The sequence below is a fragment of the Anguilla rostrata genome, chromosome 2 (assembly GCF_018555375.3).
Source record: "Anguilla rostrata isolate EN2019 chromosome 2, ASM1855537v3, whole genome shotgun sequence".
Lineage (NCBI taxonomy): Eukaryota > Metazoa > Chordata > Actinopteri > Anguilliformes > Anguillidae > Anguilla > Anguilla rostrata.
In genome coordinates this window covers 43,996,432-44,023,750 of record NC_057934.1, presented here as the reverse complement: position 1 = coordinate 44,023,750, position 27,319 = coordinate 43,996,432, and the positions used below count along the sequence as shown (strand labels likewise).

General features: G+C 41.1%; 2 protein-coding genes and 1 long non-coding RNA gene across 8 annotated transcripts in view; 2 read left to right on the top strand and 1 right to left on the bottom strand.

Annotated features, from left to right (window-relative positions):
* parn (poly(A)-specific ribonuclease (deadenylation nuclease)) overlaps positions 1 to 17,579 on the bottom strand; it is a 24,652-nt gene extending 7,073 nt beyond the window's left edge. For both annotated transcript variants that reach the window (XM_064322429.1, XM_064322428.1), the window contains exons 1-22: positions 17,445 to 17,579; positions 17,067 to 17,144; positions 16,860 to 16,939; positions 16,539 to 16,606; positions 16,370 to 16,451; positions 16,230 to 16,290; positions 15,961 to 16,126; positions 15,671 to 15,733; positions 15,529 to 15,567; positions 14,342 to 14,384; positions 13,345 to 13,425; positions 13,138 to 13,194; positions 12,876 to 12,953; positions 11,270 to 11,313; positions 11,132 to 11,174; positions 10,526 to 10,601; positions 10,260 to 10,370; positions 10,077 to 10,146; positions 8,136 to 8,191; positions 7,924 to 8,010; positions 7,749 to 7,823; positions 4 to 187 (exon numbers count right to left, since the gene is read on the bottom strand). In XM_064322429.1, the coding sequence (XP_064178499.1) occupies positions 4 to 187; positions 7,749 to 7,823; positions 7,924 to 8,010; positions 8,136 to 8,191; positions 10,077 to 10,146; positions 10,260 to 10,370; positions 10,526 to 10,601; positions 11,132 to 11,174; positions 11,270 to 11,313; positions 12,876 to 12,953; positions 13,138 to 13,194; positions 13,345 to 13,425; positions 14,342 to 14,384; positions 15,529 to 15,567; positions 15,671 to 15,733; positions 15,961 to 16,126; positions 16,230 to 16,290; positions 16,370 to 16,451; positions 16,539 to 16,606; positions 16,860 to 16,939; positions 17,067 to 17,144; positions 17,445 to 17,463 (1,661 nt within the window). In that variant the 5' untranslated portion in view covers positions 17,464 to 17,579. The remainder of the gene's footprint in view (positions 1 to 3; positions 188 to 7,748; positions 7,824 to 7,923; positions 8,011 to 8,135; positions 8,192 to 10,076; positions 10,147 to 10,259; positions 10,371 to 10,525; positions 10,602 to 11,131; positions 11,175 to 11,269; positions 11,314 to 12,875; positions 12,954 to 13,137; positions 13,195 to 13,344; positions 13,426 to 14,341; positions 14,385 to 15,528; positions 15,568 to 15,670; positions 15,734 to 15,960; positions 16,127 to 16,229; positions 16,291 to 16,369; positions 16,452 to 16,538; positions 16,607 to 16,859; positions 16,940 to 17,066; positions 17,145 to 17,444) is intronic.
* Positions 182 to 2,711, top strand: LOC135248148 (uncharacterized). The gene is made up of 2 exons (XR_010328370.1): positions 182 to 375; positions 966 to 2,711. It is a non-coding gene; the product is annotated as an uncharacterized LOC135248148 (long non-coding RNA).
* LOC135248145 (bifunctional apoptosis regulator-like) lies at positions 17,455 to 27,319 on the top strand. 5 transcript variants are annotated; one of them, XM_064322435.1, is made up of 8 exons: positions 17,455 to 17,594; positions 19,000 to 19,326; positions 21,103 to 21,304; positions 21,708 to 21,877; positions 22,005 to 22,149; positions 24,564 to 24,740; positions 25,007 to 25,206; positions 26,238 to 27,319. In XM_064322435.1, the coding sequence occupies exons 2-8, from the start codon at positions 19,052 to 19,054 to the stop codon at positions 26,428 to 26,430; spliced, it is 1,362 nt and encodes a 453-aa protein (XP_064178505.1). In that variant the 5' UTR covers positions 17,455 to 17,594; positions 19,000 to 19,051; the 3' UTR covers positions 26,431 to 27,319. The 5 variants fall into 5 exon arrangements, with proteins under 5 accessions (XP_064178505.1, XP_064178504.1, XP_064178503.1 ...); XM_064322434.1 differs by lacking the exon at positions 17,455 to 17,594 and adding an exon at positions 17,665 to 18,050; XM_064322433.1 differs by lacking the exon at positions 17,455 to 17,594 and adding an exon at positions 18,059 to 18,218.

Here is a 27,319-nt window from a genome sequence, read left to right as displayed (position 1 = left end):
TACTGGTTGTGGTTGTACCCGTAGCCGGACACTGCCGTGCTGGTGCTGCCGCTGCTGCTGTAGTGGGACTTCACCCAGCCGTCCTCAGGCCACTTCTTGCGGCTCTGCTTGTCATCCTGCCGGCTCTCCAGGTATTCGGCGTACGTCTGGATGCGGTAGCTCTCTGCATAGCGGCTGGTGTTCATGGCTGCAGAGTGGCGGCGGGGAGGGGGGTGATTAAAAGGAAACCGCACCATGGGACATGGTGCCTGTGAGCTTAGCAACATCCCTGCAGCACAAAGCAATACCTGTAATTCCTCAACACAGATTCATATTGGTGACCAAGTGACCACAAGAGATGAATGCCCTACTGTTTGGAAAAGCACTGCATGCCAGGTAAGCAGTACCCACATTCACAATATTATGTACACATCCCTCCAGGCCCTCCAAGCTTGGCAGAGCTTACCCTTCATGCGACTGCCACACCCTGAGACTATAAAACTGCCACACCCCTTCACATGTCCGGAGTCAAATCCTCAATTTAATATGCAAACGTTTTTAAAATGGTGAAAGGGCAGTCCTACTTATTTTCAGTACCTGCCAATAATGTGTGGGAATTCAGAAACTGAGATAGAACCTAGTGCCCAAACTGGAATCACAAACTGGCATGCCAATATTGTGAGTGAGGAAGCCCTTCTACAAAGGAATCAAATGGAAAAATCACCAGCAGAAGCGTAACATGTAATTTCAGAATGGTGGATGGATCAAAGAATGTGTGCATTACCAGAGTATTACAGTCCCAGTGATTATACCAACTGACAGAGGTAATGAATACATCACATGACAACTGCAGAAACAACTTCAAAAGCAGGCTCTTCACCTTATTCGCCTATTTAAATATTTGAGGTCTTTTGCTTGACAACAAAACTTGGAGGTCCACTGTACTGCACTCAGCATTTAATGAGCCAAGATGTTTAAACTTGCAGGGACCCTGTAATTAGAAGCAGAGCGGTAGCTGAGCCCACAGGCGGAGGAGCGAGTCTTCCACATGACTCAGCGGTTCAGAGGGAAGCCCAGAGTTCCTCGGGTTGGTGTCACTTATGAATCCTGCAGGCCTGAGCAGCGGGGTCACAGTGTTCAGGTACGCATTTGCAGAACTTCATTTTGCGTAGACCGGGAACATCGGATTTATTACATTTCTAATGCCACATCAAACGATGACAGATTTAAATTATTATTCAGGTTGTTCAAGTTTATGTGGGGAGGAGAACCATTTTTCTTTTCCATCCTCCCTCATGCCAAATGTCACTGAAAAGCATTTGACTTGCTGTCAGAATGCCAGGGATCTGACAGATTAACAGTGGGCAAGAACATGCATGTAGACTGAAAGCAGGTGAGTCAGCCACAAAAGTAAACCAAATCAAACCAATGTTTAGTCTTGCATCAGTCCTTGGGAAATAATGAAGGGCTAGACTTAGGATAATGGCAGAAATATTTAATTTACACACTTGCCCTGGGGAGGTTGAACGGTGCTTAAGAGATATTTTCAAAATTGCAATAAAAATGCATTTGTTAATGACAGTTCTGCTTGAACCATAGCTGTAGATTTTGAAGGAAGTCAAGAATTTGCAGTTTTTAAGGTTTTAGGCTATTACAGGAAAGACAAATGTGATTCTAGCATTTAGCCTATTTTCCAACCTTCTGACGGTACCCTTTAGGCCTCTGGATAAAACGAAGAACATTTCTGTCGCTTCATATTTTAATCCAAGTGACTGAGCTTCAGATTGAGAATAGAGAAAAGCCCATCAGCATTTGGGAATTGACATCAATCATTTGGGACTGAAATATTTCAGTCAAAAGAAATACACCACTGAAAGCAATCAATATTCTGTCTACCAAACTGCACTGTGATGAGCTCTGCATTATGACAACATACCTGACCAGACACCAACAAGATTATCTGAATCAAATAATTTCCCAAATAACTACATTTCACACAGACACGGATGCTTGTTTACGACTCAATTGCATGTGCCCCGTCATTTATCTTTGCGCTCCACATGGAGTCCATTTCTATTTCATGCATCTAAGCAGTACTAGCCACTGTAATAAAATGCCTCTCCAGCCATTACAATTGAACTTCAGAGGCATTTGGTGAGAAAACAACCATACACTTCTGTGTAAAGTTGTTTGAGAAGTTAGTTGCGCTAGTTCAGACTTGGCTAAACATTTGTTACAGTACTAACATGGCCAATTCTACAGATTTATGGCCTAAGCAGTTTTAAAAATTAAGTTACAAAATACAATATTTTTTTAGATAAGTTAACACGTTATCAGTTTCTAGCATAAAAAGACTATTAAATGTGACAAACAAAATAGCAGAGTCCGGACTAGGTCTAAGCCTGATTACCAACAAGATGGGAAGCAAGTCCGACATATCACATCAAGCTATGGAAATTAACCTAAACTTAAAATGACTTTTCCAGAATGGTGTCCCCATTTGGCCCCCCAACACATTGAAATCTGTCCTTGTAATGTCCCACAGCATTCTCAAAACCACAGGGTGGATGTTAAAAACTAGTTTATAATCCTGACCAGCCCAAGATCATTTCTGTCTAAAAGCTTGAAATGTGTGCATACTATACTGTAAAATTAATGGAAGCCTATTTTGAAAAGGTGTAGCGCTGTTCATTAGGAGGAAAACCAAATCAATAAACCGCTGGCAATATTCATTCCTTTAGGTCTGACTCATACCATCTGTAAAGACTCATTGAAAATAATTCTCCATTTGTTCTTCCAAAGTTTCAGGTCTCAAAATTACACAAAGAAATGTTGGGAATTTCCACAGTGCAGAGGGCATTCTCTATGGAGATGATCCACTTGCCAATGTCTCTGACACAAGCCGGTTATAGGAGGAGCCAAGAGGCTTTATGACAGCCCATCAAACACTTATGGTGTTGGCAGCATAACGAATGGGGACCACACAGGACATGGACTCATCTCACAGACTGGTGTTCACATTTTTTAAATCTATTAACATCTATTTTAACAATATGACAATGCATCGGTACATCAACCTCACACCGACCTGAAAATCTTCACACAAGAGAAGGCAAAGAGTCCTTTCCCCAACCACCGGCAGGCAAAACACGAATCTCAGAAAACACGTCGGGACGTGTTACTGCGCACAGAACTCTCCATTTCTCAGAGACCTTGACGTACAGTAAGACAGATATTTGGTATGTCACAGATCCCCACGTTTCATGACGGGTTAGAACAGTTGTAAACTCACGCGTAATGCTAAGACGATAGAATGATTGACAAATAATAGGTCAAAAGATCTATATATATTTTCCCCTAATCAAAATGAATTGGCAGCTTTTGTTTAAGCAGCTGCAAGGTGAAAGTGTCACTAGGTGCTCCAGGCACTCCAAAGTTGGAGAGAAAGGAGGGAGAGAGAGCAGCCCCTCAGCGAGGAGCTATGGTCGCCGTGGTCCAGACAGAGCTCAGCGCTCCTCTGTCCCCTGCGGTGGGGCAGTGGCTTAAGGCCCACCAGCGTCGCTGGTGAAGCTGTAGTTCCCGTACCCCAGGGGGCAGCAGAAATGAGCTTGGCCGACAGCGCCTTTGTCACACCTGTACAGACAGCTGGCCTGGTTCCGATGACTCAGCCTCCTGAGCGAGGGTGTGGTGGACAGACGCCGGCGTGCGTCCCCACAGAGCGATTGTAAAGCTTATTGAAATTCATTCCGCTGTTCCGCGCGTTCAAACCGCCCTGTCAAAGTCAGCACTATTGTTTTTCAGCCGTACAGAAAAGGTTTTTCCACTCCCACTCCCAACAAACTGCAACTACGGCCAGTGCCGTGGGGATTTAACGCACTGAAGAGAAACACAACCCCTGACTGATGTGCTGAATGTGCATCAACCGAACAGTAAGTTGAGTGGACTTCATGAGCGTCTCGACCAGCTATAACAACTCAACAAAAGCAAAGTGTCTGAAAATTGCAGGCACAATTCAAAGAGGAATGCAACAGGGTATCCGAAAATGAAAAGCAGCAGTTAGGCCAGTGCCGTACAAGCACAATGTCAGCACTTAAAACACAAGCACATGAGCGGTCTCTAGAATAGTATCGGCCCTGAGCAAGTCCTGTGTCAGGTCATGAGACCAGGGGTGCAATGATGCAACACTGCACTTTCCCAATAACCTAAAAACATCTTTGCTCCAAAAAAACAGACTTCTTGGCAATGAGTAGCATATGGACTGCAAGTGGCAGGGAGGACATGCGTGTGCCAGCTGGGGTCCTTAGATAACTCCCACCTTGTGAGCGACTCTGCTCGCAGTCCTTCAGCCACGGCCTGAGGGAATCGGTGTAAACAAGCCCTGCCGATACAACGCAGTCCATGTCACGGACCGCTCAATTCTCCAAGGTGTTTAACAAAAAAAGTAAAAAAATGCATTTGTACAGGTCAGCAGCAAATTATCATTTAAATTTTTTTTTTAATCAGTATTTCGGTTCCCTTTGTACCTCTGAACAAAGTGCAGCACTATATGGATTGTGGTTAGAAATTCTAGTAGCAAAGTCCAGGGGTCAAAAAGTAGAAGTCCTGCCATGTGTTTCTTCCACCAATGAACTCAGCCAGCTGATGTCACCAATTAGCTCAGTTCTTCAGTCAGGAGGTGGAACCAATTGGCCAGGTGATTGGAACAAAAATATTTGAAAGGACTTTCACTTTCTGAACCTGGAATTTTCACCTCTGCTTGTGTTAGAAATCAGATGAACCATAATAATTCCCCATTCTAAAGCAGACACCAACTCTGGGTAAATGCACTACACACTAGAACTGAATATTACAAAGGTCTTTCCAAAACTGTAAATCTTCATATGTATGCTACATTTCCTACATGCTGTCATGTCCTACAGCTGTAAAGGGAAAGTGAAGGGAGGCGTTTATTTTGGCCCCTGTGTTCTTGGAGTGTTAATCTTCTCAGTAGAGCTCATGCAGGAAATACTGGAGATGCTTTAAAAGAATTCTCATTTCTTCTTCAGCAGGAGTTGGCCACTTCCTGTAGCTTGCACAGCACATGAGCAGTGTGTGTGAGTCACACAAGAACCTTAATTTATCAGATTGCTGATAAATGAAAAAAGATCAGACACCAACTACAAAGTCTAACAAACTTCTAGATGCGCACAAATATCTAAACCGTTGTTGCACGTAGTATATAGACGAAATAACTGCTCGCTCCCTCCAGGAGAAATAAGTAAAACAAAACTGCAAATCTTATCAAGATCTGTTCAAAGGAACACGAACACGCACACTAAAGACCTTGCTTTCAGTAAGGAGTTAACTAGAAGATGAGTCAAGCTTAATGAGAAATTCTACTGTTGCAAGTCAGCTGTGTACAAATTTGAGGGGGGGAGGGAGGGGGGGGGATCTCAAAGGAAATAAACAACCCAACGTGAAAATGGGGAATAAAAGGCAGCCCTCTCTCCTCTGGCCGGCCATGTGACAGCCAAAGCATATGACTTCCATAACTTCATCGCTTGTTATGCAGTGATTGCCGGACACAATCGAGCATGTGTTTCTTGAGCGTGCTCAGTGCCCAGGCTTCCTTCTCCACAGCTCAGGCCATTCGTCAGCCTTCTCCGCTCGCTCCGAAACCCATTCGGGGCCCATTCCCCCGGCCCGCCGCGATCAGAGGCTCTTCACGTGACCTCTCGGAGGAAACCGACAGACGGGCGACATACCTCAGTCTACACAGTGACTTGAAACCGAAATTAATCTAGGGCAGCTTGTGAGCAAGCTGGAATCCTCTATTCAGCTGAATTCATTCTACCGGGGAGGAAAAAAAATAAGCATTGTGCCGGGGCTATTCACGAGTTTGAATAGAAACTTTCATTTTGGGTCACAACTGAATCCGGATCAACGAAGAGCAGCAAAAAAATTAAAATGGTCAACTAGGGTGCTTTAAGCTGACCAATGTCCCCATATACAGCCATTAAAGAACAAGCCAAAGTGCCCATCAAAATGTTGGTGAGAACTAAGATAATTTACTCCATTCGTTCCATTCAACTGAAGGCAGACTTCCCCTATGCGTGTAGTTTTAGGGATTAGTGGAACATGAGAAATGTGTGTGTCTTGTGAATTAATGTTACTTTGATAGAGCAGGCCACATTACGAGCCCTACACTAGTCAGAACACACATCCATTCCCCACAGAGATGTGGTTGTGAACTACTTCAGTTGCACCCTTAAGGTTCAACAAGTTATTGGATATTTTAATACACAGAGTAAACACAGACCTATGCAGCTACTGCTCTCCCACATGAACGACTAACGCACTGCAAAGCAATTTGGCCTAGGCTTTTAACAAATACACATTAATGCGCTTTCCCCATTAAAACATTTTCTTCCCGTCTGAAACAAAACATGGTTTTGCAAAATCAGCCTTAAATGGTAATTGCAACATAAGCCAAATTGCTTTGCAGTCAGACTGAATCACACGACAAGACTACAAAAGGACTTGTAATGGCCTGAAACGTGTGACTGATCCCATCTGCTGGGCATCCAGCATAACTGCATGTCTACTCTGTTGATTACATTTCATCGAGGGCCAAGACCAAAATAGAAGCTTACCAGGGACTCGTCACACACATTCCAGTGCCTTTTATAAACCTTTGCGGGGATATCCCTGACAGGAAGCTCAAAATATCCACCCGGCTTCCTGCGGCAGCCTTCTCGGGCCACAGAGGCAGGTAGCGCGCCGACGCGGTGGGCTGCGTTCCCCGCATAGCCCCCTTAGTCAGGCCCCCCACAGGCAGAGCGCGACTCCTTTTATAAGCATGCCGCGGAAGTTCACTACTGCATTAGCTTCACATTCCCCAGATGCCCTGCGCAAAGGCGCCCTATCCGGAGGAGTCGGGCGAGCGCTGCCTCATTGGAAACGAATCAAACTGCACGCCGTTACTGAAGCCCCATACGATGGGCTGAGACACTGATGCCACTAGTCAAACGTCTTCGAGTTTTTTAGGAAGAGCAGAGGGCGCAGGACTGACCCTGGCAACCAGGCCTGCACCTGAAGGTGGGTGCAGTTTATGGGGCAGAGAAGAGCAGCGTTGCGTCCTGTGGCCTGTGCCTGGTGGTAAATGATGATCCTCTTTTTTAACGGCCCGTTCTATTTACCTGCACTATTCTAAATATGTTTATTGAATGCCCATCAGAAGTAAATCAAAATTGAAGCTACCTCTTTGTACATTTGAACACACCCATTTCATCTGATACATGTGCCTTTCAGATTTAGCTCCAAGCATGCTTTTCTGGAGCATCACCAACCCCCCAGCTAATGGAATTAAAGCCATCTGTGCACACACAAACCAAAAAGCTAAGATCTACTTTGACTTGTGCAGACGAAAGGGAAAAAAGTGACTAAACCCCCCCAAATCTTTCCATGGATTCCAGCATTCCAGCACTGAATGAAAAGCTTCCACATCCACTGCTGTTCTTATAACCACTGAACTGGCTTACTAATAGAAGCAGAAAATGTGGTCAAAAAGTGTAATTTTGTGCACACCAGAGTTCAATGCGAGGTTCAGAAATGCCAATTTTCTGGTAATTTGTAGTGCTTTAATAACAATGAGGGGAAACAGACTACATTCTGCATTGTATCTGCCACCCTGTTATGAAACACTACATTGTTTCCAGTTCTTATGTAAAGAACTTTTCAACAAAGACAGAGGCCACTAATGAGAAATAAAAATGCAGGGTTGCACCTACCAATCTGCACTTGGTCCGTCTGACTCAATGACACAAATGCGGACGTATCATCAATCCAGGAAACCTGTATGTTTCCTGAAAATACGGACAAAAGGAAGTTAATGGGTGGAAGGGGGAGTAACTGAGGTCACAGTGTTAATGTTAAGGGACCCTGTGTAGATCAAGTGCTGCTCACCGAAGGCACTGAAGAGCTGGTAGAGATCGCTGGTCTTCCACTCTTTGGGAAAGGTGACATAGAGGACGTGGTCTCTTTTTGGCTGCACTGCAGAGGAGGAGTAGGAGGAGGACCACAGTTGTGCACGGCAACATGGTCAGGCAACATTGCATGTAGTTAACTCCAAAAATCAATCAATTCAGAGGGTGGATTTACATCTCAAATGTACTCACAGTCTGGACCGCTGATGTTGAGGTATGGAATATCAATGATTCTCATGAGGAAGAGCCTACAGCAAGAGAAAGCACAACATTTCCATCAAATCACTAATTGGACAATTCTGGATCCAAGTCATGCTTTCACTGCGTACATTTGAAGATTTTTGATCCAAGTCATGCTTTTAAAATGTATTGGAAGACCAGTAAAAACAGCCCATTACTTTGAAGATAGAGCCCAAAGGACAAAACAAGAAATACATCTTCAATTTGTAAATTCCAGAAGGCCGATGAACCAAAATGACTTTTGTCATTGCACCACATCAGGTTACAGAACAGACCACGTCCACATATCATAAAAATTGATTAAGGCTGTTAATTTGCACTTTGACAATAAATGACAGCAAATGGTTGGGAAATATACTACAGGCTGAAGGTATATCAAGAGCTCATTAGTTTATCTTGATACTAGCCTCAGCTTCCTTTTAAAAGCTGAGCACTAGTCAATTCTCATTGCCAGTGGCAGCTTCATCTAGGCAGAAAATCCTTTCAGCTGCTGCTTACTGCCAAATAGTCAAATCCCCAAGTTATTTCTGCTCTCCATGCAGACACTGTTCATCTATGACCGTTTCAAGTTAAACAATATTGAAATGAGTGTGAAGTTATTTTCAAAATAAAAGTACAATGAAGACACTAAAAGTTGTTCACAAGTCTTTTTTGGCAAAACTTGCGAGCTAGTAGCCAACCATTTCAACAGAAACAAGCAATGGTGAAAAGCACTGACCTATGAGCATCATCAATGGCTTGAGAAATACAGAGAAATCTTACTCAACAATGTGGTTACCTCTCCATTAAAACATTTAGACATGATTCTAAACAAGAATTCATTCTTTCTGAAGCATAGCTGATGTAATTACAAGTAATTTGCTGCCCCCCTTTGGTGAGAAAGGAAGCCTAAAGTGTAAAATCTCCAACACAACTGAGTGCATGGCACAAATATTAGAGGATATTCCTCTATAAGGAAGTTCACAGCTGTCATTCCCTGGTGGCACGCTGCCATCATGCCCTTCAGCAAGGTACAAAACCTGGATCGCTTCAGTAAACATGCGACCATGCGAAGGGTTGTGAAAGGGTTCCTAGACAAAGGCATCTGACTAAGGGATAAATAATGCTCTCCTTGTACTGAAGCCCTCTGCTTCTGTCAGTGCCAGTGAATCATTCTCAAGGACCCTGCCAGAATTCCCCTGCTACCTGTATACTACAGGACCCTGTCCAGCTAAAGGCAGCCAATTATATCCCGTCCTAAGAATTAATTGTCCTATCAGTTATAAAACCTGGCGATACAGTATTACAGTGTGATTTGTGGGTTATTACTGGTTTGTCTATCTCTAGCGGTGTTTGCCTACGATTCTACTTGCTCCTTAAGTGACTAATCTAAAATGAACATTGCAAATGAGGCACACTTCATATTAGGCCAGCCTCCTTGCCATTAAGAACACTCCGCTGAGAGTATACAGCTATATGTGCACCTCATTTCTTTTCATTTCCTCATGCTTTTTCTCCCCATTTTGGAATGCCCAGTTGTACCCACCAGCAATCACTGTTGCACCCTCCACTATTGACTTGGCAGAGTGTAGACAAGCATGAAGCATCTCCTCCGAAGCATGTCCTCTCAACCCTGGAGGCTGCTTCTCACCACACCGCAGTTTCAAAGTCGAGCTCATAGACATGAACCGGAGGAAGATGCTTCATGTGGGAGCCAAACTGATTGTGAGGCCCATCCACACATTTGAACATTCTTAACAGGATGGGCCACCCAGTAGCCCCAGCATACCTCATTTCAAAATGAATTTTGCATGAATACAATCTACTACACATTATCAGGCTATAAAACATTTACTTAAGAACAAATAGTCACAAAACCAAAGGAAAAGAGAGTGCTTCCAGAATTAAACTTACTTGTTGAAAAAGGGCTCAATGAGCTTGGACCTGGCTGATATGTGCCCCTTAGGTGGAGTGAGGAAGGACCCTGAGGAAGAAGTGTCAGAAACATGTAGGATGATCCTCAAGAACCAGTCATCATTTAAGAGATTGGCTCCAACGGCCAGAATAAGTCCATTAACTAGAAATAAAACCCAGTACCCAAGTAGTTGGCCATGGAAATGAAGCACAGGCCAGTGATGTAGGCATCATAGCCTGCCTCATGGAGCTGCTCTGTAGCAGTGTCATAGCTTGGAAACCCCTCTGCACTTTCTGGAATAAATCAAACATGAAAAATGATTTCAATACAATAATTGTCAAAATATTTAATTTGAGGACTATGGTAGCCAAAAACATATAAAAGGCATTTATTAAATGCAGGACACCAAAAATTAAACAATTTTCAACACTGTCCAATGATTTCTTACCGACTTTTGGGGCCTTGAAAGGAGTTTCTTTCAACTGCTTTTCCAGTTCTGCCAATGATGTGTTATTGATAATCTCCTACAGAGAAATGTAATCGCATATTTGTAACTTCATTCATTTTGGTATATTCATGCATATTCAGTGATTCTCTATACAAAGAACTAATCTCGACTAAGATTCTTTATATAGGTCATGCATCATTTGAATTTGACTGGCAAATTGATATATCACCACATCCTTTATAAAGGACAGTTCCTACAAATTTTAGTCTGGCCACATGCATGTACCTTAATGAAAGATAACTAAAATAGTTTATACAAATGAACAAAAAGCATTTAAGGCAAAATAATTACTGCTACCACTTATACCCGTTTCACACACAAAACCTTGGAATGACATGGGATACTGAACCCGAAATGCTTGGTAAAACACAAGAAGATCAAGAGTCGGTCAGCGAACCAAGATGAGTAACGAGGTCAACGTGGGTTGACCCCAGGTCATTGCTTTATTTTGTTTTGAAAAAGGGGTACTAATGGTCAAAGAGACTCCACAAGAGCCAAAGCCCAACAGTACAGGGTTCAAATGTGGAGAAACTGCAAGAGCCTTACTTTAAATGGTTGTGTAGATGCCATGAGTTTTGTGTCCAAAAGCCTGAAGAATAAGGGGGAGAGGCAATAAATAATCAATTAGGTTGTGGGGAATGAAAACCAAAATAAAACAAATGAAGCAAGATTAAATATTCGTACCTAGGAAAGACACACATGGTAACCTCTTTGAAGTCACTCAGGTCCTGGAATAACAAAAATATTGATATGTTTGAGATAGGGGAGGGGACAAAAATATTGAAAAAACAAACGAAAATTAAACAAAATACAGGTTGCATTTAATAGCTGATATTGAAGCTTTATTTTGGAAGTGACAAAATGTTTTTTTATTATTTTATTTTTAGATGTCTTACACATAAAAACATTGTTTGTGCATAATCATTCACATTCATAATGCAACTCGGATGTAGTTTGCCATCTATACATTCAGAGGGGCAGTTTCAAAAGTTTTCTTCATGCTCCCTGACAATAGGTAATCACATCTGTAAACCTGACAATCACAGAAATCAGTTCAGAAGTGCATTCCCCCATAATGCATGCAGCCAAGTAGTATTCACTCTGAAACCCACCAGCTGTGCTGTACAGCCATTGCACTGAAGAACAATTCAATGGAGCCACGGCACTTTTTGCACAGCTGGTGCACACTGACTGCAGCTGTCTAACTGACCAGGAAATCACCACAGTGCAATGAGGTCAGGTATACCCTGCTAATTGGAGAACTTGTTGTTTAGCTGCAGATGCCACCTGTGAATAACATCACCAGACATCCTGAAGTGCTCAAAGGTAAGTCGCAACAAATTACTCAGCCTCCCTGTTTTCAAAGGTGTGAACTCGACTCACTAAGTGAACCAGCGAAAAGTAAGCCCTTGTTTTTCATTTAATGCAAGGAGTAAATAAGAAGTCCAAGCATTAGGTACCAAAATGCAGTCTCAAAGCATCTACAAAATAATTATAACTAGCATCGATTGTACAAATGTAATTTACGTTGTTGTGCGGGGGGGGAGGACAATGAGATGTTGCTGGGCTTAAACCCTGGACCAGTCTAAACAGCCTGGACCACTGAAGAGTTGACGAGCCTCAAGCAACTATGAAGTCAGGATTTCCCCCAGGAAAACAGTTAGCGGTGGGCAAAGTGCCTCAGATGGCAAGTAGTGGCAGCATGAAGGGGTGAGCCGTGGCATGCTTTCACCAGGTCAAGTATAGGCTATAACAGCTAAAAAATTAACGGTTGAGATATTAACAGGTGTTTCATTCTATGACAAATTCACACCCGTTAATATCTGAACTATGAATTTTGCAGCCGTTGTGAAAGTTGCTATATTGAAATTACAACAAACTGTCATATTCCGCAAATGTCACGTCACCACAAATCAAGTTTCATACTAGTCTGCCTGCCTCAAACATAGCTCTGATATAGACAGTTGCTGTACTTCGGTTAGAATAAGCAATTTGATGAAACTGCACAAATTAAGCTCTGTGGATGTTTGTGAGTAACAGAAGCATTGTATTTGGAAATTGCTGTTGAGTTTTTCAAATATAAAATTTTGGCGCCATGAAAATACGCGTCAATAGAGTCACGCTGTCTCAGAAAATTCATCAAATCTCTGAAAAACCATCTGGATGGATAGATAGATAGTCCTCCAGTTAAGTGAAAACATACTTTAATGTCATTTTAGAGTGAACTGTCCCTTTAAAGAAGTCAAAATCACTTGAGGTTAAATTATAAATGTTGTCATGTAGAGTTTACCTCAGGCAATGGGCAGTAGAACTGGTGGATGGTATGCATGACATCAAGAAGCATGTTGTGGCCAACAACGAGCTTTGCCTGCAAGGGGAGAGAAGAGCATTAGCACTTCCAATTCCACTGGAGTGTGACTACTTGCAAATACAAAAATGCTTACCAAAAATAATTAGATGATCAAAAGTTGAATTGAAAAAACAAAAACTTATTGTTCTATTGTATTCTTAACCTCGAAATTCAGGAGAACTGTAGCAAATATTTTACTTACAGACTTTGAAATTGCATGTATGACCCTCGAGAATCCAACAGCATCGTTCAGCTCTTCCTACAAAATGGAAAAAAATCACACACACACACACACACACACACACAGCTTCAGCACTTAGGAGACAAAAAACAGAATATCTATCTCTTCCCACTAAAATTTTGAATGAGCCACTAGGCATTTTTAGCGCCAAGTATTGTCCATTTTTACCTGCTCTCTCTCTTGCTTCTGCTGTTCCCTCCTTTTCCTCTCTTCATCATCCACTTTGCTGATCAGAATGTACCGCTCTTTCTAAAATGCACATCACAAGGGTCGGCAAAGCACCCAAATAACAATCAACAAAACAAGGTCTGGTTAAATTAACACGGTGATGTTTGATCCCATTACTGAAAGTGGGGTACAAGTACGGTACTGTACATGCATCAAGTTCAAAGGCCCAACTCAGCCAGCCATGAAAAAATACAGACGAAAGTAATAAAGTTCACTGCATGTGAAACAACTGCAGATATTTTCAGAACTGAATACTACCTGTCAGTAGTTTCTGTGATAGTGTGATAAAAACATGTATACACACATCAATTTTTTCTTTTTTTAAATTGATGAGCAAATAAACTACATGGCCAAAATTGTGGACACCCAACATCCAATTCAACATTTCATCCAAAATTAGGGCCATTAATATAGAGTTGGCCCACCCTCTGCGGCTATAAGAACCGCCACTCATCTGGGAAGGCTTTATACTAGAAGTTGGAGCACTGCTGCAGAGATTTGCTTCCATTCAGCCAAAAAAGCATTTATGAGGTCAGGCACTGATTGGGCGATTAGGCCTGGCTCACAGTTGGCTTTCCAATTGATCCCAAAGGTGTGTGATGGGGTTGAGGTCAGGGCTTTGCGCAGGCCAGTCGAGTTCTTCCACGCGGTTCTTAACAAAACCATTTCTACATGAACCTTGCTGTGTACCTGGGGGCACTGTCATGCTGAAATGGGAAAGGGCCTTCCCAAACTGTTGCCACAAAGTTGGAAGCACAGAACCATCTAGAATGTCACTACATTAAGATTTCCCTTCACTGGACCTAAGGGGCCTAGCCCAAACCATGAAAAACAGCCGCAGACCAAGGGGTGCGCTAGGATACTTTTGGTCATATAGTCGATTACCAAAATTAAGACCGACTTATCAAAGCAATGATCACATGCACTGTAAGATTACCTTTTCGGTTTCCATGGTTTCCACATGAAGCCCCTTAGGATACCTAAAGCAGAAAGAGAGATTTATGAAACTATTGATTTTATAACCATCTAGAACAAAAATGTATGAAACTTCAGTAACTAGAAAGTTTTGCCTAAACGCAATTTAGCTTCAGCTGAAAGACTCAGAACAAGTCATGTACCAACACATGATATGTTTCAGTGTAATCATACAGTCCATGTGTGTGGAAGTCTTCTTTACTGCAAGTATAAGAGAGCTTTCAGCATCTTGTATTGATTCTAGGCTTTTGATTGCCTTTGGAGTCTGTTATTGGCGTTCGTCAGCATAAGGACCAGAGTTGGCCAATGAAAGACAGAGGGCACAACTCTGGTCCTTATGCTTTTTTTGTACGTCGCTTTGGATAAAAGCGTCTGCCAAATGAATGTAATGCAATGTAATGAAACACCATTTGTCCCAAACATTATGAGTCACCCAGATTCTCGCTTCCCTTCCCTGGCTGCCTGTAATGCAGGGCAAATACCTGCAGATACTGCGGCCCTCCAGGACAGGAGTTTGACACCCCTGCTGTAATGGCTTGAATCAAATTTAACAGACATAACTAGCATTTTCTGCCCCTCCAGTGGAAGAATGAGCTTGTCACAGGACAGTAAAGACGCCGATAGAATTACAATGCAGACTGAGGTCCACCTCTTCAGATTTCTCCTTGAAACCCCAAATCTTTTCTACCATAATATCAGCACTATCTTTAACAGTAAGGCCATTTGGATAATTTGTCAGGATAGTGGACAGTGTTGACCGCACAGTTTGATCTCACTCTCCTTGCACCATTGGCACTCATTTTATAATGATCTTTTTCTATAGTACTGCTGCTCCCATTTACCCATTGAGTGTATTTATACTCCTCAGTTAGCAAATCACTATGAAAAATGATCTGAAAAATCAAAGCAATACCATAATGTTCCATGTCACATACATTGCCACATTGTTGATGGACTGTTGTCACAAAGCCATCATGTGGATTCTGAGTGTAACAAGCATGTACAACTAAAATACAGTAATTTCTTCAAAATCTATACCAAGAAGAATTATATGTAATCTTTGTAATTACATGTAACCTGTCCAAGTATTCCGCACAAGCAAAATTAAACAGTCATCTCACCGAGAACCTTAGGAAAACTCATACTCACTTCCAATTCAAGGTTTGATAGATGAGCTTCCTCTGAAAACTAGAACATACAAATCGATTCTTTATATTGATTAGACTGATTCAAATGGCAAACTATTTTTGAGCAAATTTACAGTTAGTCCTCTCATTAATGTTTCCCTTACCCAGTGCAAGGCTCCAATTCCACACTTTTATCCGAACATTCCAGCAGGGCTTCTACCTTTTCCCTGTCAATCATACAATCGCATTGTATAACTGAAGGAGATGACAGTACAAACAAGAAAATTTATTCTGAATTCACCTGCATTCTTCCTCTTCAAAAACATTATTGGTACACTTGAGAACTTCAAATACCAGGGAACTACGTAATCAAATTAATACATTAAAACATTTTTAAATCAAATTCGGACAACAAACCAGGCTTATTTAGTAAGGACTACACTTGTATACTTACACCACTTTATTAATGAAATTCTTGTGCTCCTCTGGGACACTAACTGGGCCCTTGCATGAGCTTGGTGAGATGAAAGACAGTGATGCAGCACCATTGGACTGAGACCTCTTCTCTTCAAACTGTTCCCTCAGCTGGCTCTCCTCTTCCTGGTTCAAGTATGGAATCCCTGCAGCAGAAGAGTACAGGCTATTGTTTAAGGAAAAGCAGGTTCAACAAGAACCCTTACTGCATAAAGTAAGCTCTTTAATTAAAGGAAATCTCCTACTTACCATTTCGGAACACTTTATTGAAGTCAAATCCCTGATTTGCCAGAAAATCTATACTGGAACTCTGAAATAAAGGCATGCAATTCATACTTTTGCCCCATCAATTTCTCTGCAACAATGCTGTAAACATAAGTCAAAAGTACCTGACAGATAAACTTGATGTCTGGTGAACTCCGGTTAAATGGCTTTGGAAATATATAAAAATTAAAAGACTTGATCACATACCTGTGAAAAGAACAAGAGTCATTGTGGTGACAAAATAATTAAAAAGCTACATTTCCAGTGGTGTTTAAAGTGACATTATCAACTCACTTGGATTCCAGTTGTTCGTATTTGAATGTACAAAGACCAAACTGAAAAAGTAGGAAGTCCATGGAATGCTTTAGAAACAATAAGCAGAACAAAATGTTTATTACATTATGGAAGGAAAACAAATGGAAATATCAGACAGTTGAACTGAATCTGTTAAATGGCAGTCAGCGCATTGTGCTGAATTAGTAACAACTCCGGCCATGTAACTACCGCTAGCCAAGATTGAACTTGAATGACTGACTTTATGAAAGGTGTTGTTGCCGAGGACGACTAACGATAGCTTGGTTATAGGCAATATAAAAAATAATCTAAGCTAGCTACCTTTTTCAGCTTATGATACCGTTCTTCGGGGGTATCCAATCCGTTGGTTAACGCACTAACGGAGGGTCCATCGCTGATACCTTGAATATTTTAGACAATTAGAACATTTCATGATGCAACCCATCATATTTGTATTCGTATATTAAATTCGCCAATGAAAAAAGGACATCTTTAGAAAATATTTTGAAAAGTATCTGGAGGATTTACCTGAGAACTCTCCATCTATCGCAAGAAAATCTGCTTCTTCTATTGCGCTGTAAATGGTGTTTAAACTCTCCTTAAAATCTGCAAAGGAATTCAGATTTCAAATAAACTTAAGCCGTTCCACTATCTTTACCCAGGTGCACGGTGCAGCTCTAAATGCATAGCAACACATCGATTTAACAAATAGCGTTAGCTAGCCAGTAAACGCCAGTTAGCTAGCTATACAGCCATGATTTACATTAGCGAGATAGTCATGAACAAGTGTGGCATCTAGCAAGGCAGTTAGCTAATTGCCTAAAAAATGATTAGCTAGCTAAATAAATCACGTTACGCAGACGTGGCATTTGGGAGCAAATTGCTTCCACTAAATGGGGCACTCACTTTTTCTTGTTACCTCCATCCCTGCAGAATCACAAACAAACGTATCAAGAGTTCTGCGGTTCCTCGGTCATTTAACCTTTCATTACCAAACACTTCCGGAGCTCAACTTGAAGCACGTGGTTTTACGAAGGCGGGATGTGCGTTTGGCATGTGGGAAACAGTGAGGGAGTTAGCTAGATTTTTCTTCTTTATTAAACATTCGATCTTATAAACAGAGATTCAACTGTTTGTCAAATTCATATTTTTCCACTTATTAAGTAATATTATTTGAACGCAGAACACACCGTGTGCATAGCTGTGTGGGTGCACTGACACTAGCTACAGAATGTATGCATTGTTTACGTAATCAAAGATACTCGTTTTTAAGTTTCCCTCGAGTAGGCCTACATAAGTGGTAGGAAAACATCGACTATTTTTTTTTTACAAATCTGTTTCTACATTATCGATATCATCACGCATTCCAGAAAATAAAGGACTGTTCATTTCTTCGATTGATTTCAGTGTTAACCAACCAAAGATGAGTTAGCATATTTTGATAACCAATGGAACGTGAGCAGACGATGGCGTTTCAGCACACCGGTTGGCCACAGAAAAGTACGATATGGTGTACGTAATGAGTCTATAGGTCCATATTCGCGTAGACTGATATGCTAAGAAGTGCAGTTCTGGCTAGTTCTGTGATTTTATTAGCTATGTGTTAACTCATGAGAGCATGTTAAGTTAATGTAACCTAGTATGTCAACTGCGCAGCAAATGTCACAGCAGTTCATCGAGGTACGAAAAAAACTTCAGTTATCCAGTGCCTATATGGAATTCAGTCTGCAATCATATCTCTAACAACTTGCCAGAGAGCTGGTTAGGTAGGTGATGGAGGCCGTCTGTGTATTTGAGCACAGCTGCAAATCCGACATTATTCAGGTTTACGTTTAATGTGGTTTAATATCATAGGTGTGAGTTCTCGAATCAAAATGGAATTGACAGGTATTCTAAATTCGTTTTTATCAACTTGTATTGTTTAGCTAGCTACAATTTCCGCTTACATTTGCTTGCTAAGTTATAGCTATCTGTGGCGTTTAGGGTTGCAAACGAGCAAAAAATATAGAAGACGCACAAGGCTTCGTTTTGAGGTTAGTTCGCTAAGTTAGATAACAGGCCTTGCGTTTTATTTAGATAGATAAATCGGCTGGCTATTTTACATGCTAGCAAAGTTACCGAGTGAACGAATGATTTCGAAACTGAAGTAAGCTATGTCATACAATCCACTTAACAGAGTATAGTTTATTCGTTAATTTTATGGGAACATAACTAGTCGTGCAAAGGAGCTGACTTCTCGAGTTTAAATTAGCCCGGTTTTGCACACTAGTTTACTTATGGGCTAGCTGGCAAACCAGTGAACGTAGTTTATGGCAGCTGGCAAACCAGGTTTACAGTGAACATAGTTTATTAGTTAATTGGGAACACCCTTTAACTTTTTTAAAATTATAACAATCCCATGAGTAGGCCGAAAGGAATGTACCTAGCATGAAAACATATTTCTGTATGACTTCTTCGACAGACTTCATGAGTAGGGAATTTGTCCACCTGGAGACCCAATCACCAGTTCCCAAATGAAGGGGGACGTTGACACTGATCTTGGACCATTTTCAGAGGACCCTCAGTCCATTTCTGACCCTTGCCCAAAGGCTTCCAGCAGTCTGATCTCTGAACACGAGTTCTTGTGTCACTGCTGTTATGAAATCCTAGTCAGCCCAACAACACTGAACTGTGGGCACAGTTTTTGCCGACACTGCCTTGCCCTCTGGTGGGAATCTTCGAGGAAGAATGAATGTCCGGAATGCCGAGAGAAATGGGAGGGCTTTCCCAAAGTCAATATTCTTCTGAGGTAAGTAGTAGCAGAAATAAGACATACATTTTTATGTGTATTAGGTAACAAAGGTATAGATGAAAGTGAAAATGCAATTCAAATGGCTAATATGGCTTTCATTTTTTCATTTTCTGTTATAAATACAAATGGTAAAAACTAATCTTGCTGAAGTATTCTGACCCCTTGAAAGTTACCTAATTTTTCTGGATTATGAATTATTTTGGCCAAAACGGTCTTGGTCTCAGGGCAGAACCTTTTCCCTCATTTTAGCTGGATCACTCTCATGCTTTCTTGAAAACTTCAGATGTGCTTTCAGAGTTTTGAGTAATGGCTTCTTTGTTTCCACGCTCCCATACAGGCACTTTTTTCCTTGATTTCACTCTACTCCACAATTTTAGATTTAGAATCAATTCACATTGGGGGAAAAAAGTGGTTGAAGTGCAGATTCCTAGCTTTTATGAAAGGGTATTTTTACATTTTGGTTTCACCATGTAGAAATTACAGCACTTTTTATACATAGTCGTCGTCCCCCCCCCCCCCCCCCACACACACACACATATTTCAGGGCAACGTAACATTAATGTTATATAAAATAATCATGTTTTTGGTTGATGTTTCTCTTCAGCATATGAAACACATGTTCAGTTTGGTGCAGATAGGGTGAATGACTTGGCCAGTGAAGAATTTTCCAGTTTTTGGCTTGTAAAAAACTTGCTTTAGCAGTTGTTATGACCCCTGTAGTAAGTTTTGTTTACATTTGTGTCTGTTCCGTATTTGTTTCATCTTTCCAGTTTGTCAGGTTAGCTGTTTCCATGTCTGGTTACTCGGCTTGAAAAAACTGCTGTTTGCCACTTACCAGTGGAGACTAGCTCTTCAAACTCATGCTTGGTGGTATGCTTTTGGGACTTCTGGTTTCAGAATACTGAATAATTGTCCGAAGCTCAGTGTTCAAAGCCGCCCTGTGCGCAGTACCCTTTGAAGACTAGCTAGCTTTTAGTTAGATTTGGATAGGCAGATAGGGTATGTTTGGGATCATTGTCTTGCTGTTGGATGAAGTAATCCATTGAGTTTGGAGGCATTTGCTTGATTTTGAACAGATAAGATACTTTTGTACACCTCTGAATTCATTCTGTTGCCATCAGCAGTTACATCATCAATGAAAACAAGTGAGCCAGTACCTGTGGCAGCCATACATGCCCAAACCATAACACCCCCACCATGTTTCACAGATGAGGGGGTGTTTTGAATCTTGGGAAGTTCCTTTTGGCCTCCAAACTTTGCTTGTTCTATCACCCTGATACAAGTGAATCTTGGTCTCATCTGTCCACAAGACTTTTGCAGGTACCTTTAGATACTTATTGTAACCTGGCCATCCTGTTTTTGTGGCTAACTAGTGGCTTTTCATCTTGTAGTGTAGCCTCTGTGGTTCTGTTTGTGAAGTCTTCTGCAGACAGTAGTCACTGGCACATCCATGCCTCCTCTAGGGTGTTTCTGATCAGTCAGACAGGTGTTTGGGGTTTTTATTCATTATGGTAAGAATTCCGTGATCAACTGTAGAGGCCTTCTTTGGCCTACCAGGCCCTCTGCGATGACTGAGCTCACTAGTGGTCTCTTCATTCACAGTGATGTTACAAACAGTTTATAAGCCTAAAGTTTGGCCAATGTCTCTGACAGTTTTTTCTTATAGTGTGTGTATTCATGCATATATATGTATGTATGTGTGTATATAACATATAAAGTTGAAGTTTCACTCATTGCATTTTATGCCTGCTTGTCTCCCATGCTTATTTTCAGGGATGCAGTTGAGAAATTTTTCTCTGAAGTGGTGCATAGAAGGAAGGAGGAGATTCAGACCAATCCCAAAATAGCCCAGAGTCTTCTTGCCTTCCAGAGGTATGGGGATGAGCAGGCATCTCGAGGGGCGTTGTCAACTGGCCAGCGAAGAGGTGGAGGAGGATTTTTCTCTGGAGTTCTTACTGCACTCACTTGTGTGGCAGTAAGTGTTTCTCCCTCTCCCAGCAGTTATCCAGATGCATGGTTGCTTTAAATATCTTATTATGCTGAGTTTGACCTAGTGAAGTCATTTTGATAATTATTTGGTGGTTTTAACAAACTACAGTTAGCTCCAATTTGATATTCACATTTTAATTTAAAGAGTTGGGTTTATCTGTATGAATATTAACATGAACATGGCTGTAACCAACATACATATACCAACAGATCTATGCTTTACATTTCATGAATGAGATGAAAATTAACCCACAACCATTTCTGGAAAGCTGGTAATGTGCATGAAATCGTGATATTTGAGGCATTTCCCTTTAACTGTTATTTACTGAAGGTTGTGTAAACAGCAGTTTACAATCAAGTCATCTCAGTCCTTTCTCTTGTCTTGGCAGGTTATGTTCTTGGTGTATCATTGGAGCAGCCGAGAGGCAGAGCATGATCTTCTAGTTCATAAACCTGTAACAAAATGGACTGCAAAAGAAGTTATCTTTTGGCTGGAGAACTTGGGGCCCTGGGCCTCTCTATACAAGGAAAATTTCCTAAGAGAGCAAGTCAATGGAAGGTATATGTTTTGTTAGAGTGGAATTGATTTTTAGAACAATTTGAGGTTCGTTAGTAAATTGGGAGTCATTTGGTTCTTGCTCGTGAATTTAGTCCTGCATGGTAATGATCATCATTGAAATCGACAGACTTCTGATCATGTTGGGGGATGAGGAGCTCTCGAGGCACCCATACAGCATTGAGAACCACACACACCGGAAGGCTGTGGTGGCGGAGCTGGAGAGGGTTAGAGCTCTTGGAGTGAAGCCACCTCAGAATCTTTGGGAATATAAGGTACTGTATTGTATAAGTACTATTTTCGTTCTTAAAATTTTTTTTTTTTTTTTTTTTTAATTAATCTCCTATTTTATCCCATTTTTCCCCAATCCCGAGCCAAACATGCTCTCCCACTAGCAACCCTATCTGCTGACTTCAAGAGGAGATGGCAGATGGGTTTTTCCTTGGTCAGAATGATCTTTAATTGTGCTCACGTTAGTTTACAACATTTTGTTAATAATGTGAATAGTACATTTCATACAGCTTTATATGGATAGTTTTTCGAAATTGTAATTCATATGCATATTTTTTGCTTTTGACTGAGCGTCTGATTCTTCAGGACATCAACGTCAGATGAATTATACTTTTTAATGGAAGTAACGATCAGATGATGACTGTTCTGTCTTTATCACAAATTCTCTTTCTAAAACAAATAGGTTATTCTCTAGGCCGTAACTGAATAGTTAAACATTAGACTGATAGGACGTAGTTTAGGAAACTGGGATACAGCAGCTGTGGCTTTGCATTCTTCTTCGGTTGCACCTTTCCTGGTGCATTGTGCCGATTATGATACAACATTGTATCAGAGTAATGCCGCAATTGCAGTCACACCCTTGTAATGTTTTTTTGTGGTGACACATGGTCAGCATTTTGTGGAGGTAGCACAAATTCGATCGAGGCGGCCGCCTAAAAATTTTCTATGCAGGAAAAACCCTTCTACTTCATCTATTCTATATATTTTCTCAAACAGCACTTTGTGTGATCAGGATGGTGGGCATAGTACAGTAGCCTGTAAGTCCTTCTCCCATATCTAAATAAAGTAATCTTTCAACAAAGGTGCTGTGTGTGCGTGCGTGTGTGTGAGCATGTACATACTGTACATTGTGTGTGTGTGTATATAGTATTCTTACCCTCATCATGCGAGAAATGTAGTAAATATTTTACTGACAGACTATCACCGGGCAGGACCCCTAAAATATTTGCAGCGTGGATTCAACAAGGAGCTGAAAACTTTCCTTTGGGATATTGTGCCATGCTGACTCATGCAGTTCCTGCAGATTTTTCAGAAATGCATTCATGCTGTGAACCTTCTGTTCCACCTCATCCCAAATGTGTTCTGTTAGATTGAGATCTGTGAGTAGGAGTAGACTGAAGTCACTGTCATGTTTGTGGTACGTTTGCCAAAAAAACATTTCTCAGACCATTACACCACCACCACCAGCCTTCACTATTGATACAAGGCAGGACAGATCTATGGATTCATGTCATTTATGCCAAATTCTCACCCTACCATCTGCATGCTGCAGCAGAATTCAAGATTTGTCAGACCAGGCAAACTTTTCTCCAATCTTCAGTCATCCAGAACTCAACACAGAACTGCTGCTCACTGCATGTTTTTTGTTTATCGCACCGTTCTCTGTAAACTGTAGAGACTAGTGTGTGTGAACCCGGGGAAGGCAGCTGTTTCTGAGACACTGGAGCCCCCTCATGGTGGAATTTAAAATCAAAGTTCTTTAATATCATAGCTTATGAAACGGCTAAATGTTTTTAAATATTTGTTATGTATTCTTTATCAGTGCTAGGACATCCTTTATGCATTACACTTACAGACTTAATTACAGGCTCATTATTGATGCTTGTCAGTCATTGTACAGTTTATAGTGTAATTCTTGTGATTCAAAGCATAACAGCCTGTGTTACTATTAGAAGACTGTTACTGTTTACATTTATGTATTGATGAGTCGGCAGAGCAGTTTGTAAAAAAGAAAAAAAAAAGAGGGACACATCTGAGGTCCGTAGGTTGATTATTGAAATGCGGAAGTTGAATTGAGCCGGGCTTGAATGGAATATTCCGTACATTTGGTTGTCTGAAAGACACAAACCTGTTCCGCTTTTACAGCACTAAGTGGTCATTATCGACATTTGCTACATGTTAATACAGTATGAGGCAGGAGTTAGAAAGCCTCACTTGATTCATTTAGCAATTCATTTTAGATGGGCAGCACGTCGGCTTTCATAATTTTATTGACCAAACTGGCTGAGACATGACTAATTCTACCTAGGAACGACTCATTATTTGAACGGCTCATTTATCTGGCTTTGTCTTTAGGCTTTAGTCCTAACTTTCTGCACCTTTGTAGAGAACAGTTTTTTTTATAGTAAAGTAGAAAAATTTAGTAAGATTTATTTTCCAAGGATAAAGAAAAGCATCTTACAGAAAAATGTAAAGGAAACCACTTTTTATACAAGTGGTTTCATCCTAAATGTATAGCAATTTTTTAAACAAAAAAAGAGCAGCTCACTTAAGATTTATTTTTATTTAGAAACGGGGGCTGTGCTTCCAGGCCACCAACTGCAGCGAACGGATGTAAAATAAATGCACGGGGAGTTCATGTACATCAATTTCTCATGCAGTGAATCTTTCATTGCAGGCAGTGAATGCAGGTAAATCCCTGTTCTTCCTCTACGCCCTGAAGAATTCCCCTCGACTCACCATTCTATACCTCTACCTGTTCGATTACGCGGAAACATTCCTGCCTTTCCTGCACACCTGCTGCCCTGGGCAGAGGGTGGAGCAAGAGGACGATGCCCTCTTCCCTAAAGCTGCAGTAAGGGGATCAACCGTGTGCATGTGCATGGTCACTTATCTGGATTCTGTACTCATTTTATTAATGATTCTTGGTTGTATGATGTGTTTTCGATAGACTAACCTTGTTACTGTTTGGGTTGTATGTGAACCATCAAACAGCAAAATACGCTTTCGTGCACTGAGTTTGGAATGTGTACATACAAGAGATACTGTTTTTCAAAAATCCATCAAATGTATTTGTTGATAAACTGGGATCATTATGTTTGCTGTCCACTCCACCTAAAGCACGGTGACCCCACCTGGAAGCAGTGGACAGAGTTCCTGGTGAAGTACTTGCTGCTCCCGTACCAGCTGATCGCTGAGTTTGCCTGGGACTGGCTGTCTGTTCACTACTGGACGGCGCGTTTCATCATCGTCAACGCCATGCTCCTGTCCGTGCTGGAGGGCTGCGCTCTCTGGAGGCTGTGGGCGCGGTCAGAGCTAAGGTACTGCTCATCGAACTTTGGATTTCATTAAATGCACTGGCATCTGAGCTTAAAAGGGCCACCTCTTGTAAGCATGCCACTTGCTTCCATGTGCAACGTTTGCTTAGTTCTCACCAATTATCTCATTATATTAAGTGGCACTTTCATTTTCATTACATGAAAGTGGCACTTAATGTAGCCTTGCACCAGAGGTTTCCAAGTATGTATTTGTGCCCCTTGTTTGTTATTATTGGCCTTGCCTAGATGCTTTTAGCCGTTATGTTTTCGGGAAAAACCTGGAAATTGCTTAGCCAACTTTTATGGGTCCCCTTATGAAAGCTTCCCTTCCTGACTGCATAAAGCTGTGATCACAGGAACCTTAGCATCAATCAAGGAACTGCCTGAATAACCCACCCAACACATTTATAGACCTCAAATGTGTGATGCTCACAGACTCACACATTAAGGACTGATCTCATTCTCACACGCCTAGCTACAAATATCTCCTCCAAGTGACTGCTGTTTTCAGACATTCAAAAACTGAATTTTGCAGTCAAGAGTCAAGGTAGTGTTTCCCAAATTTCAATTTATCACTGCTGTGAAGAGTAATGACAGGCTTATTTATTGACCAGGAGATGTCACTAGAGAGGCAGGTGTCAAATGCTGTGTGATTAGAGGTTTGATTTCCACACTGTACTGTGATCCAGTCTATCTTCTGCTCATTCTGCTTTCTCCATATGAATAAAGGGTAAAAATGCATACACACATTTTCAATTCACTTTGCTGGAAAAGCCATGAAAGTTCACGGATGGCTAGTCTATTCTCAACAGAGTGGCACAGACACAGGTTTCAGTGTAGCTCTGTTTTGTTTCCTTGTCACCTGTTGATGTCACCTGTTTTGTTTTCAGTATTTTGGCAGCAGGTCGTTTGTATGTATTACCGCAGAGGGTTTCATTGGTATGACTTTATGTGGGAGATTGTTTGCATTAACAGTCCTTATGTGAACAGTAGCTTTTACAGGCTTATGCATTATGTTCTGTCTTCAATTTCAGGACTCTCCCTCACAGAATGTGGAGCCATTTCTGGAAAGTGTCAACTCAAGGGTTTGCTGTTGCCATATTCTGGCCAGTCATTCCTCAGTTTGTCTGCAACTGCTTGTTTTACTGGGCCTTATACTTCAACCCCATCATAAACATTGACCTTGTGGTTCAGCAACTGCTTCGTCCAGAAACTCAAGTGCCATAAGAAAACTCGTGCTGGAGGTATTCTGGTAAGGTTTAATAAGAGAGCAACGCAATGTGAAATCAATATCAAATTCCAAGTTCCCACTTGATATTTCTACTTGTGCCACAGTAGAAGAAAACGTGATACATCAAGTTTTTATTGACTAGCTTCAACATGTAACATGCAATGGCAGCTTTTAAAATTAAGGTTTAAAGGAGTAATTGAATTTGTTGCTCACTGTTAGCTGATAAAATCAGTGGAGCAAGGAGTCCCCAGAAACTGTACACTTTGCTTCTTAAGAGTGTGGTTCTCATGAGTTTAAGTTGAAAGTTCCCTGAGATACATGAAAGGCTACTGCTAAGCTCTTGGTTTGGGTTTCTGTTATGAAATGAGCAACAGTCTTTATTTTAAGGGAAGGCATATTACACATAACAAGGATATATATTTGCCTGGAATGCTCAATATAAGTGTTAGTATGACAGTTTTCGTAGCCCGTGTTGAAAACTAACTTATCGCAATAAGCAACAAAAGATGATGACTCATCATTGCGTTGAATCCATGCAATATTTTTATTGTTTTTTAAAGCATTAAGAAAATACATTGAGTTTTAGAAGTTTCTTTAACTGTCCATGTTAATTTTATGCAATTGTTCAGTGTAAAGGCCTATCTTATACTTGTTCCTGAATGTCTACCAAAAGTTGCAATTTCCATTGTCTTTTGAAATTGTTCAAGGGACGATCAGAGGTTTTCTGTTAATCATAAATGTTAATTTTTTTTTTTGTTTTAACTTTTGATTATATTTGCACTTAAATACTGATATAACTGTGACTTATTCATGCACCTGGGTACTTTGTTTTCCAAAATGAGTAAAAGTTTGAAAATATGAATAAAAACTTGAATTTTTAGAAAA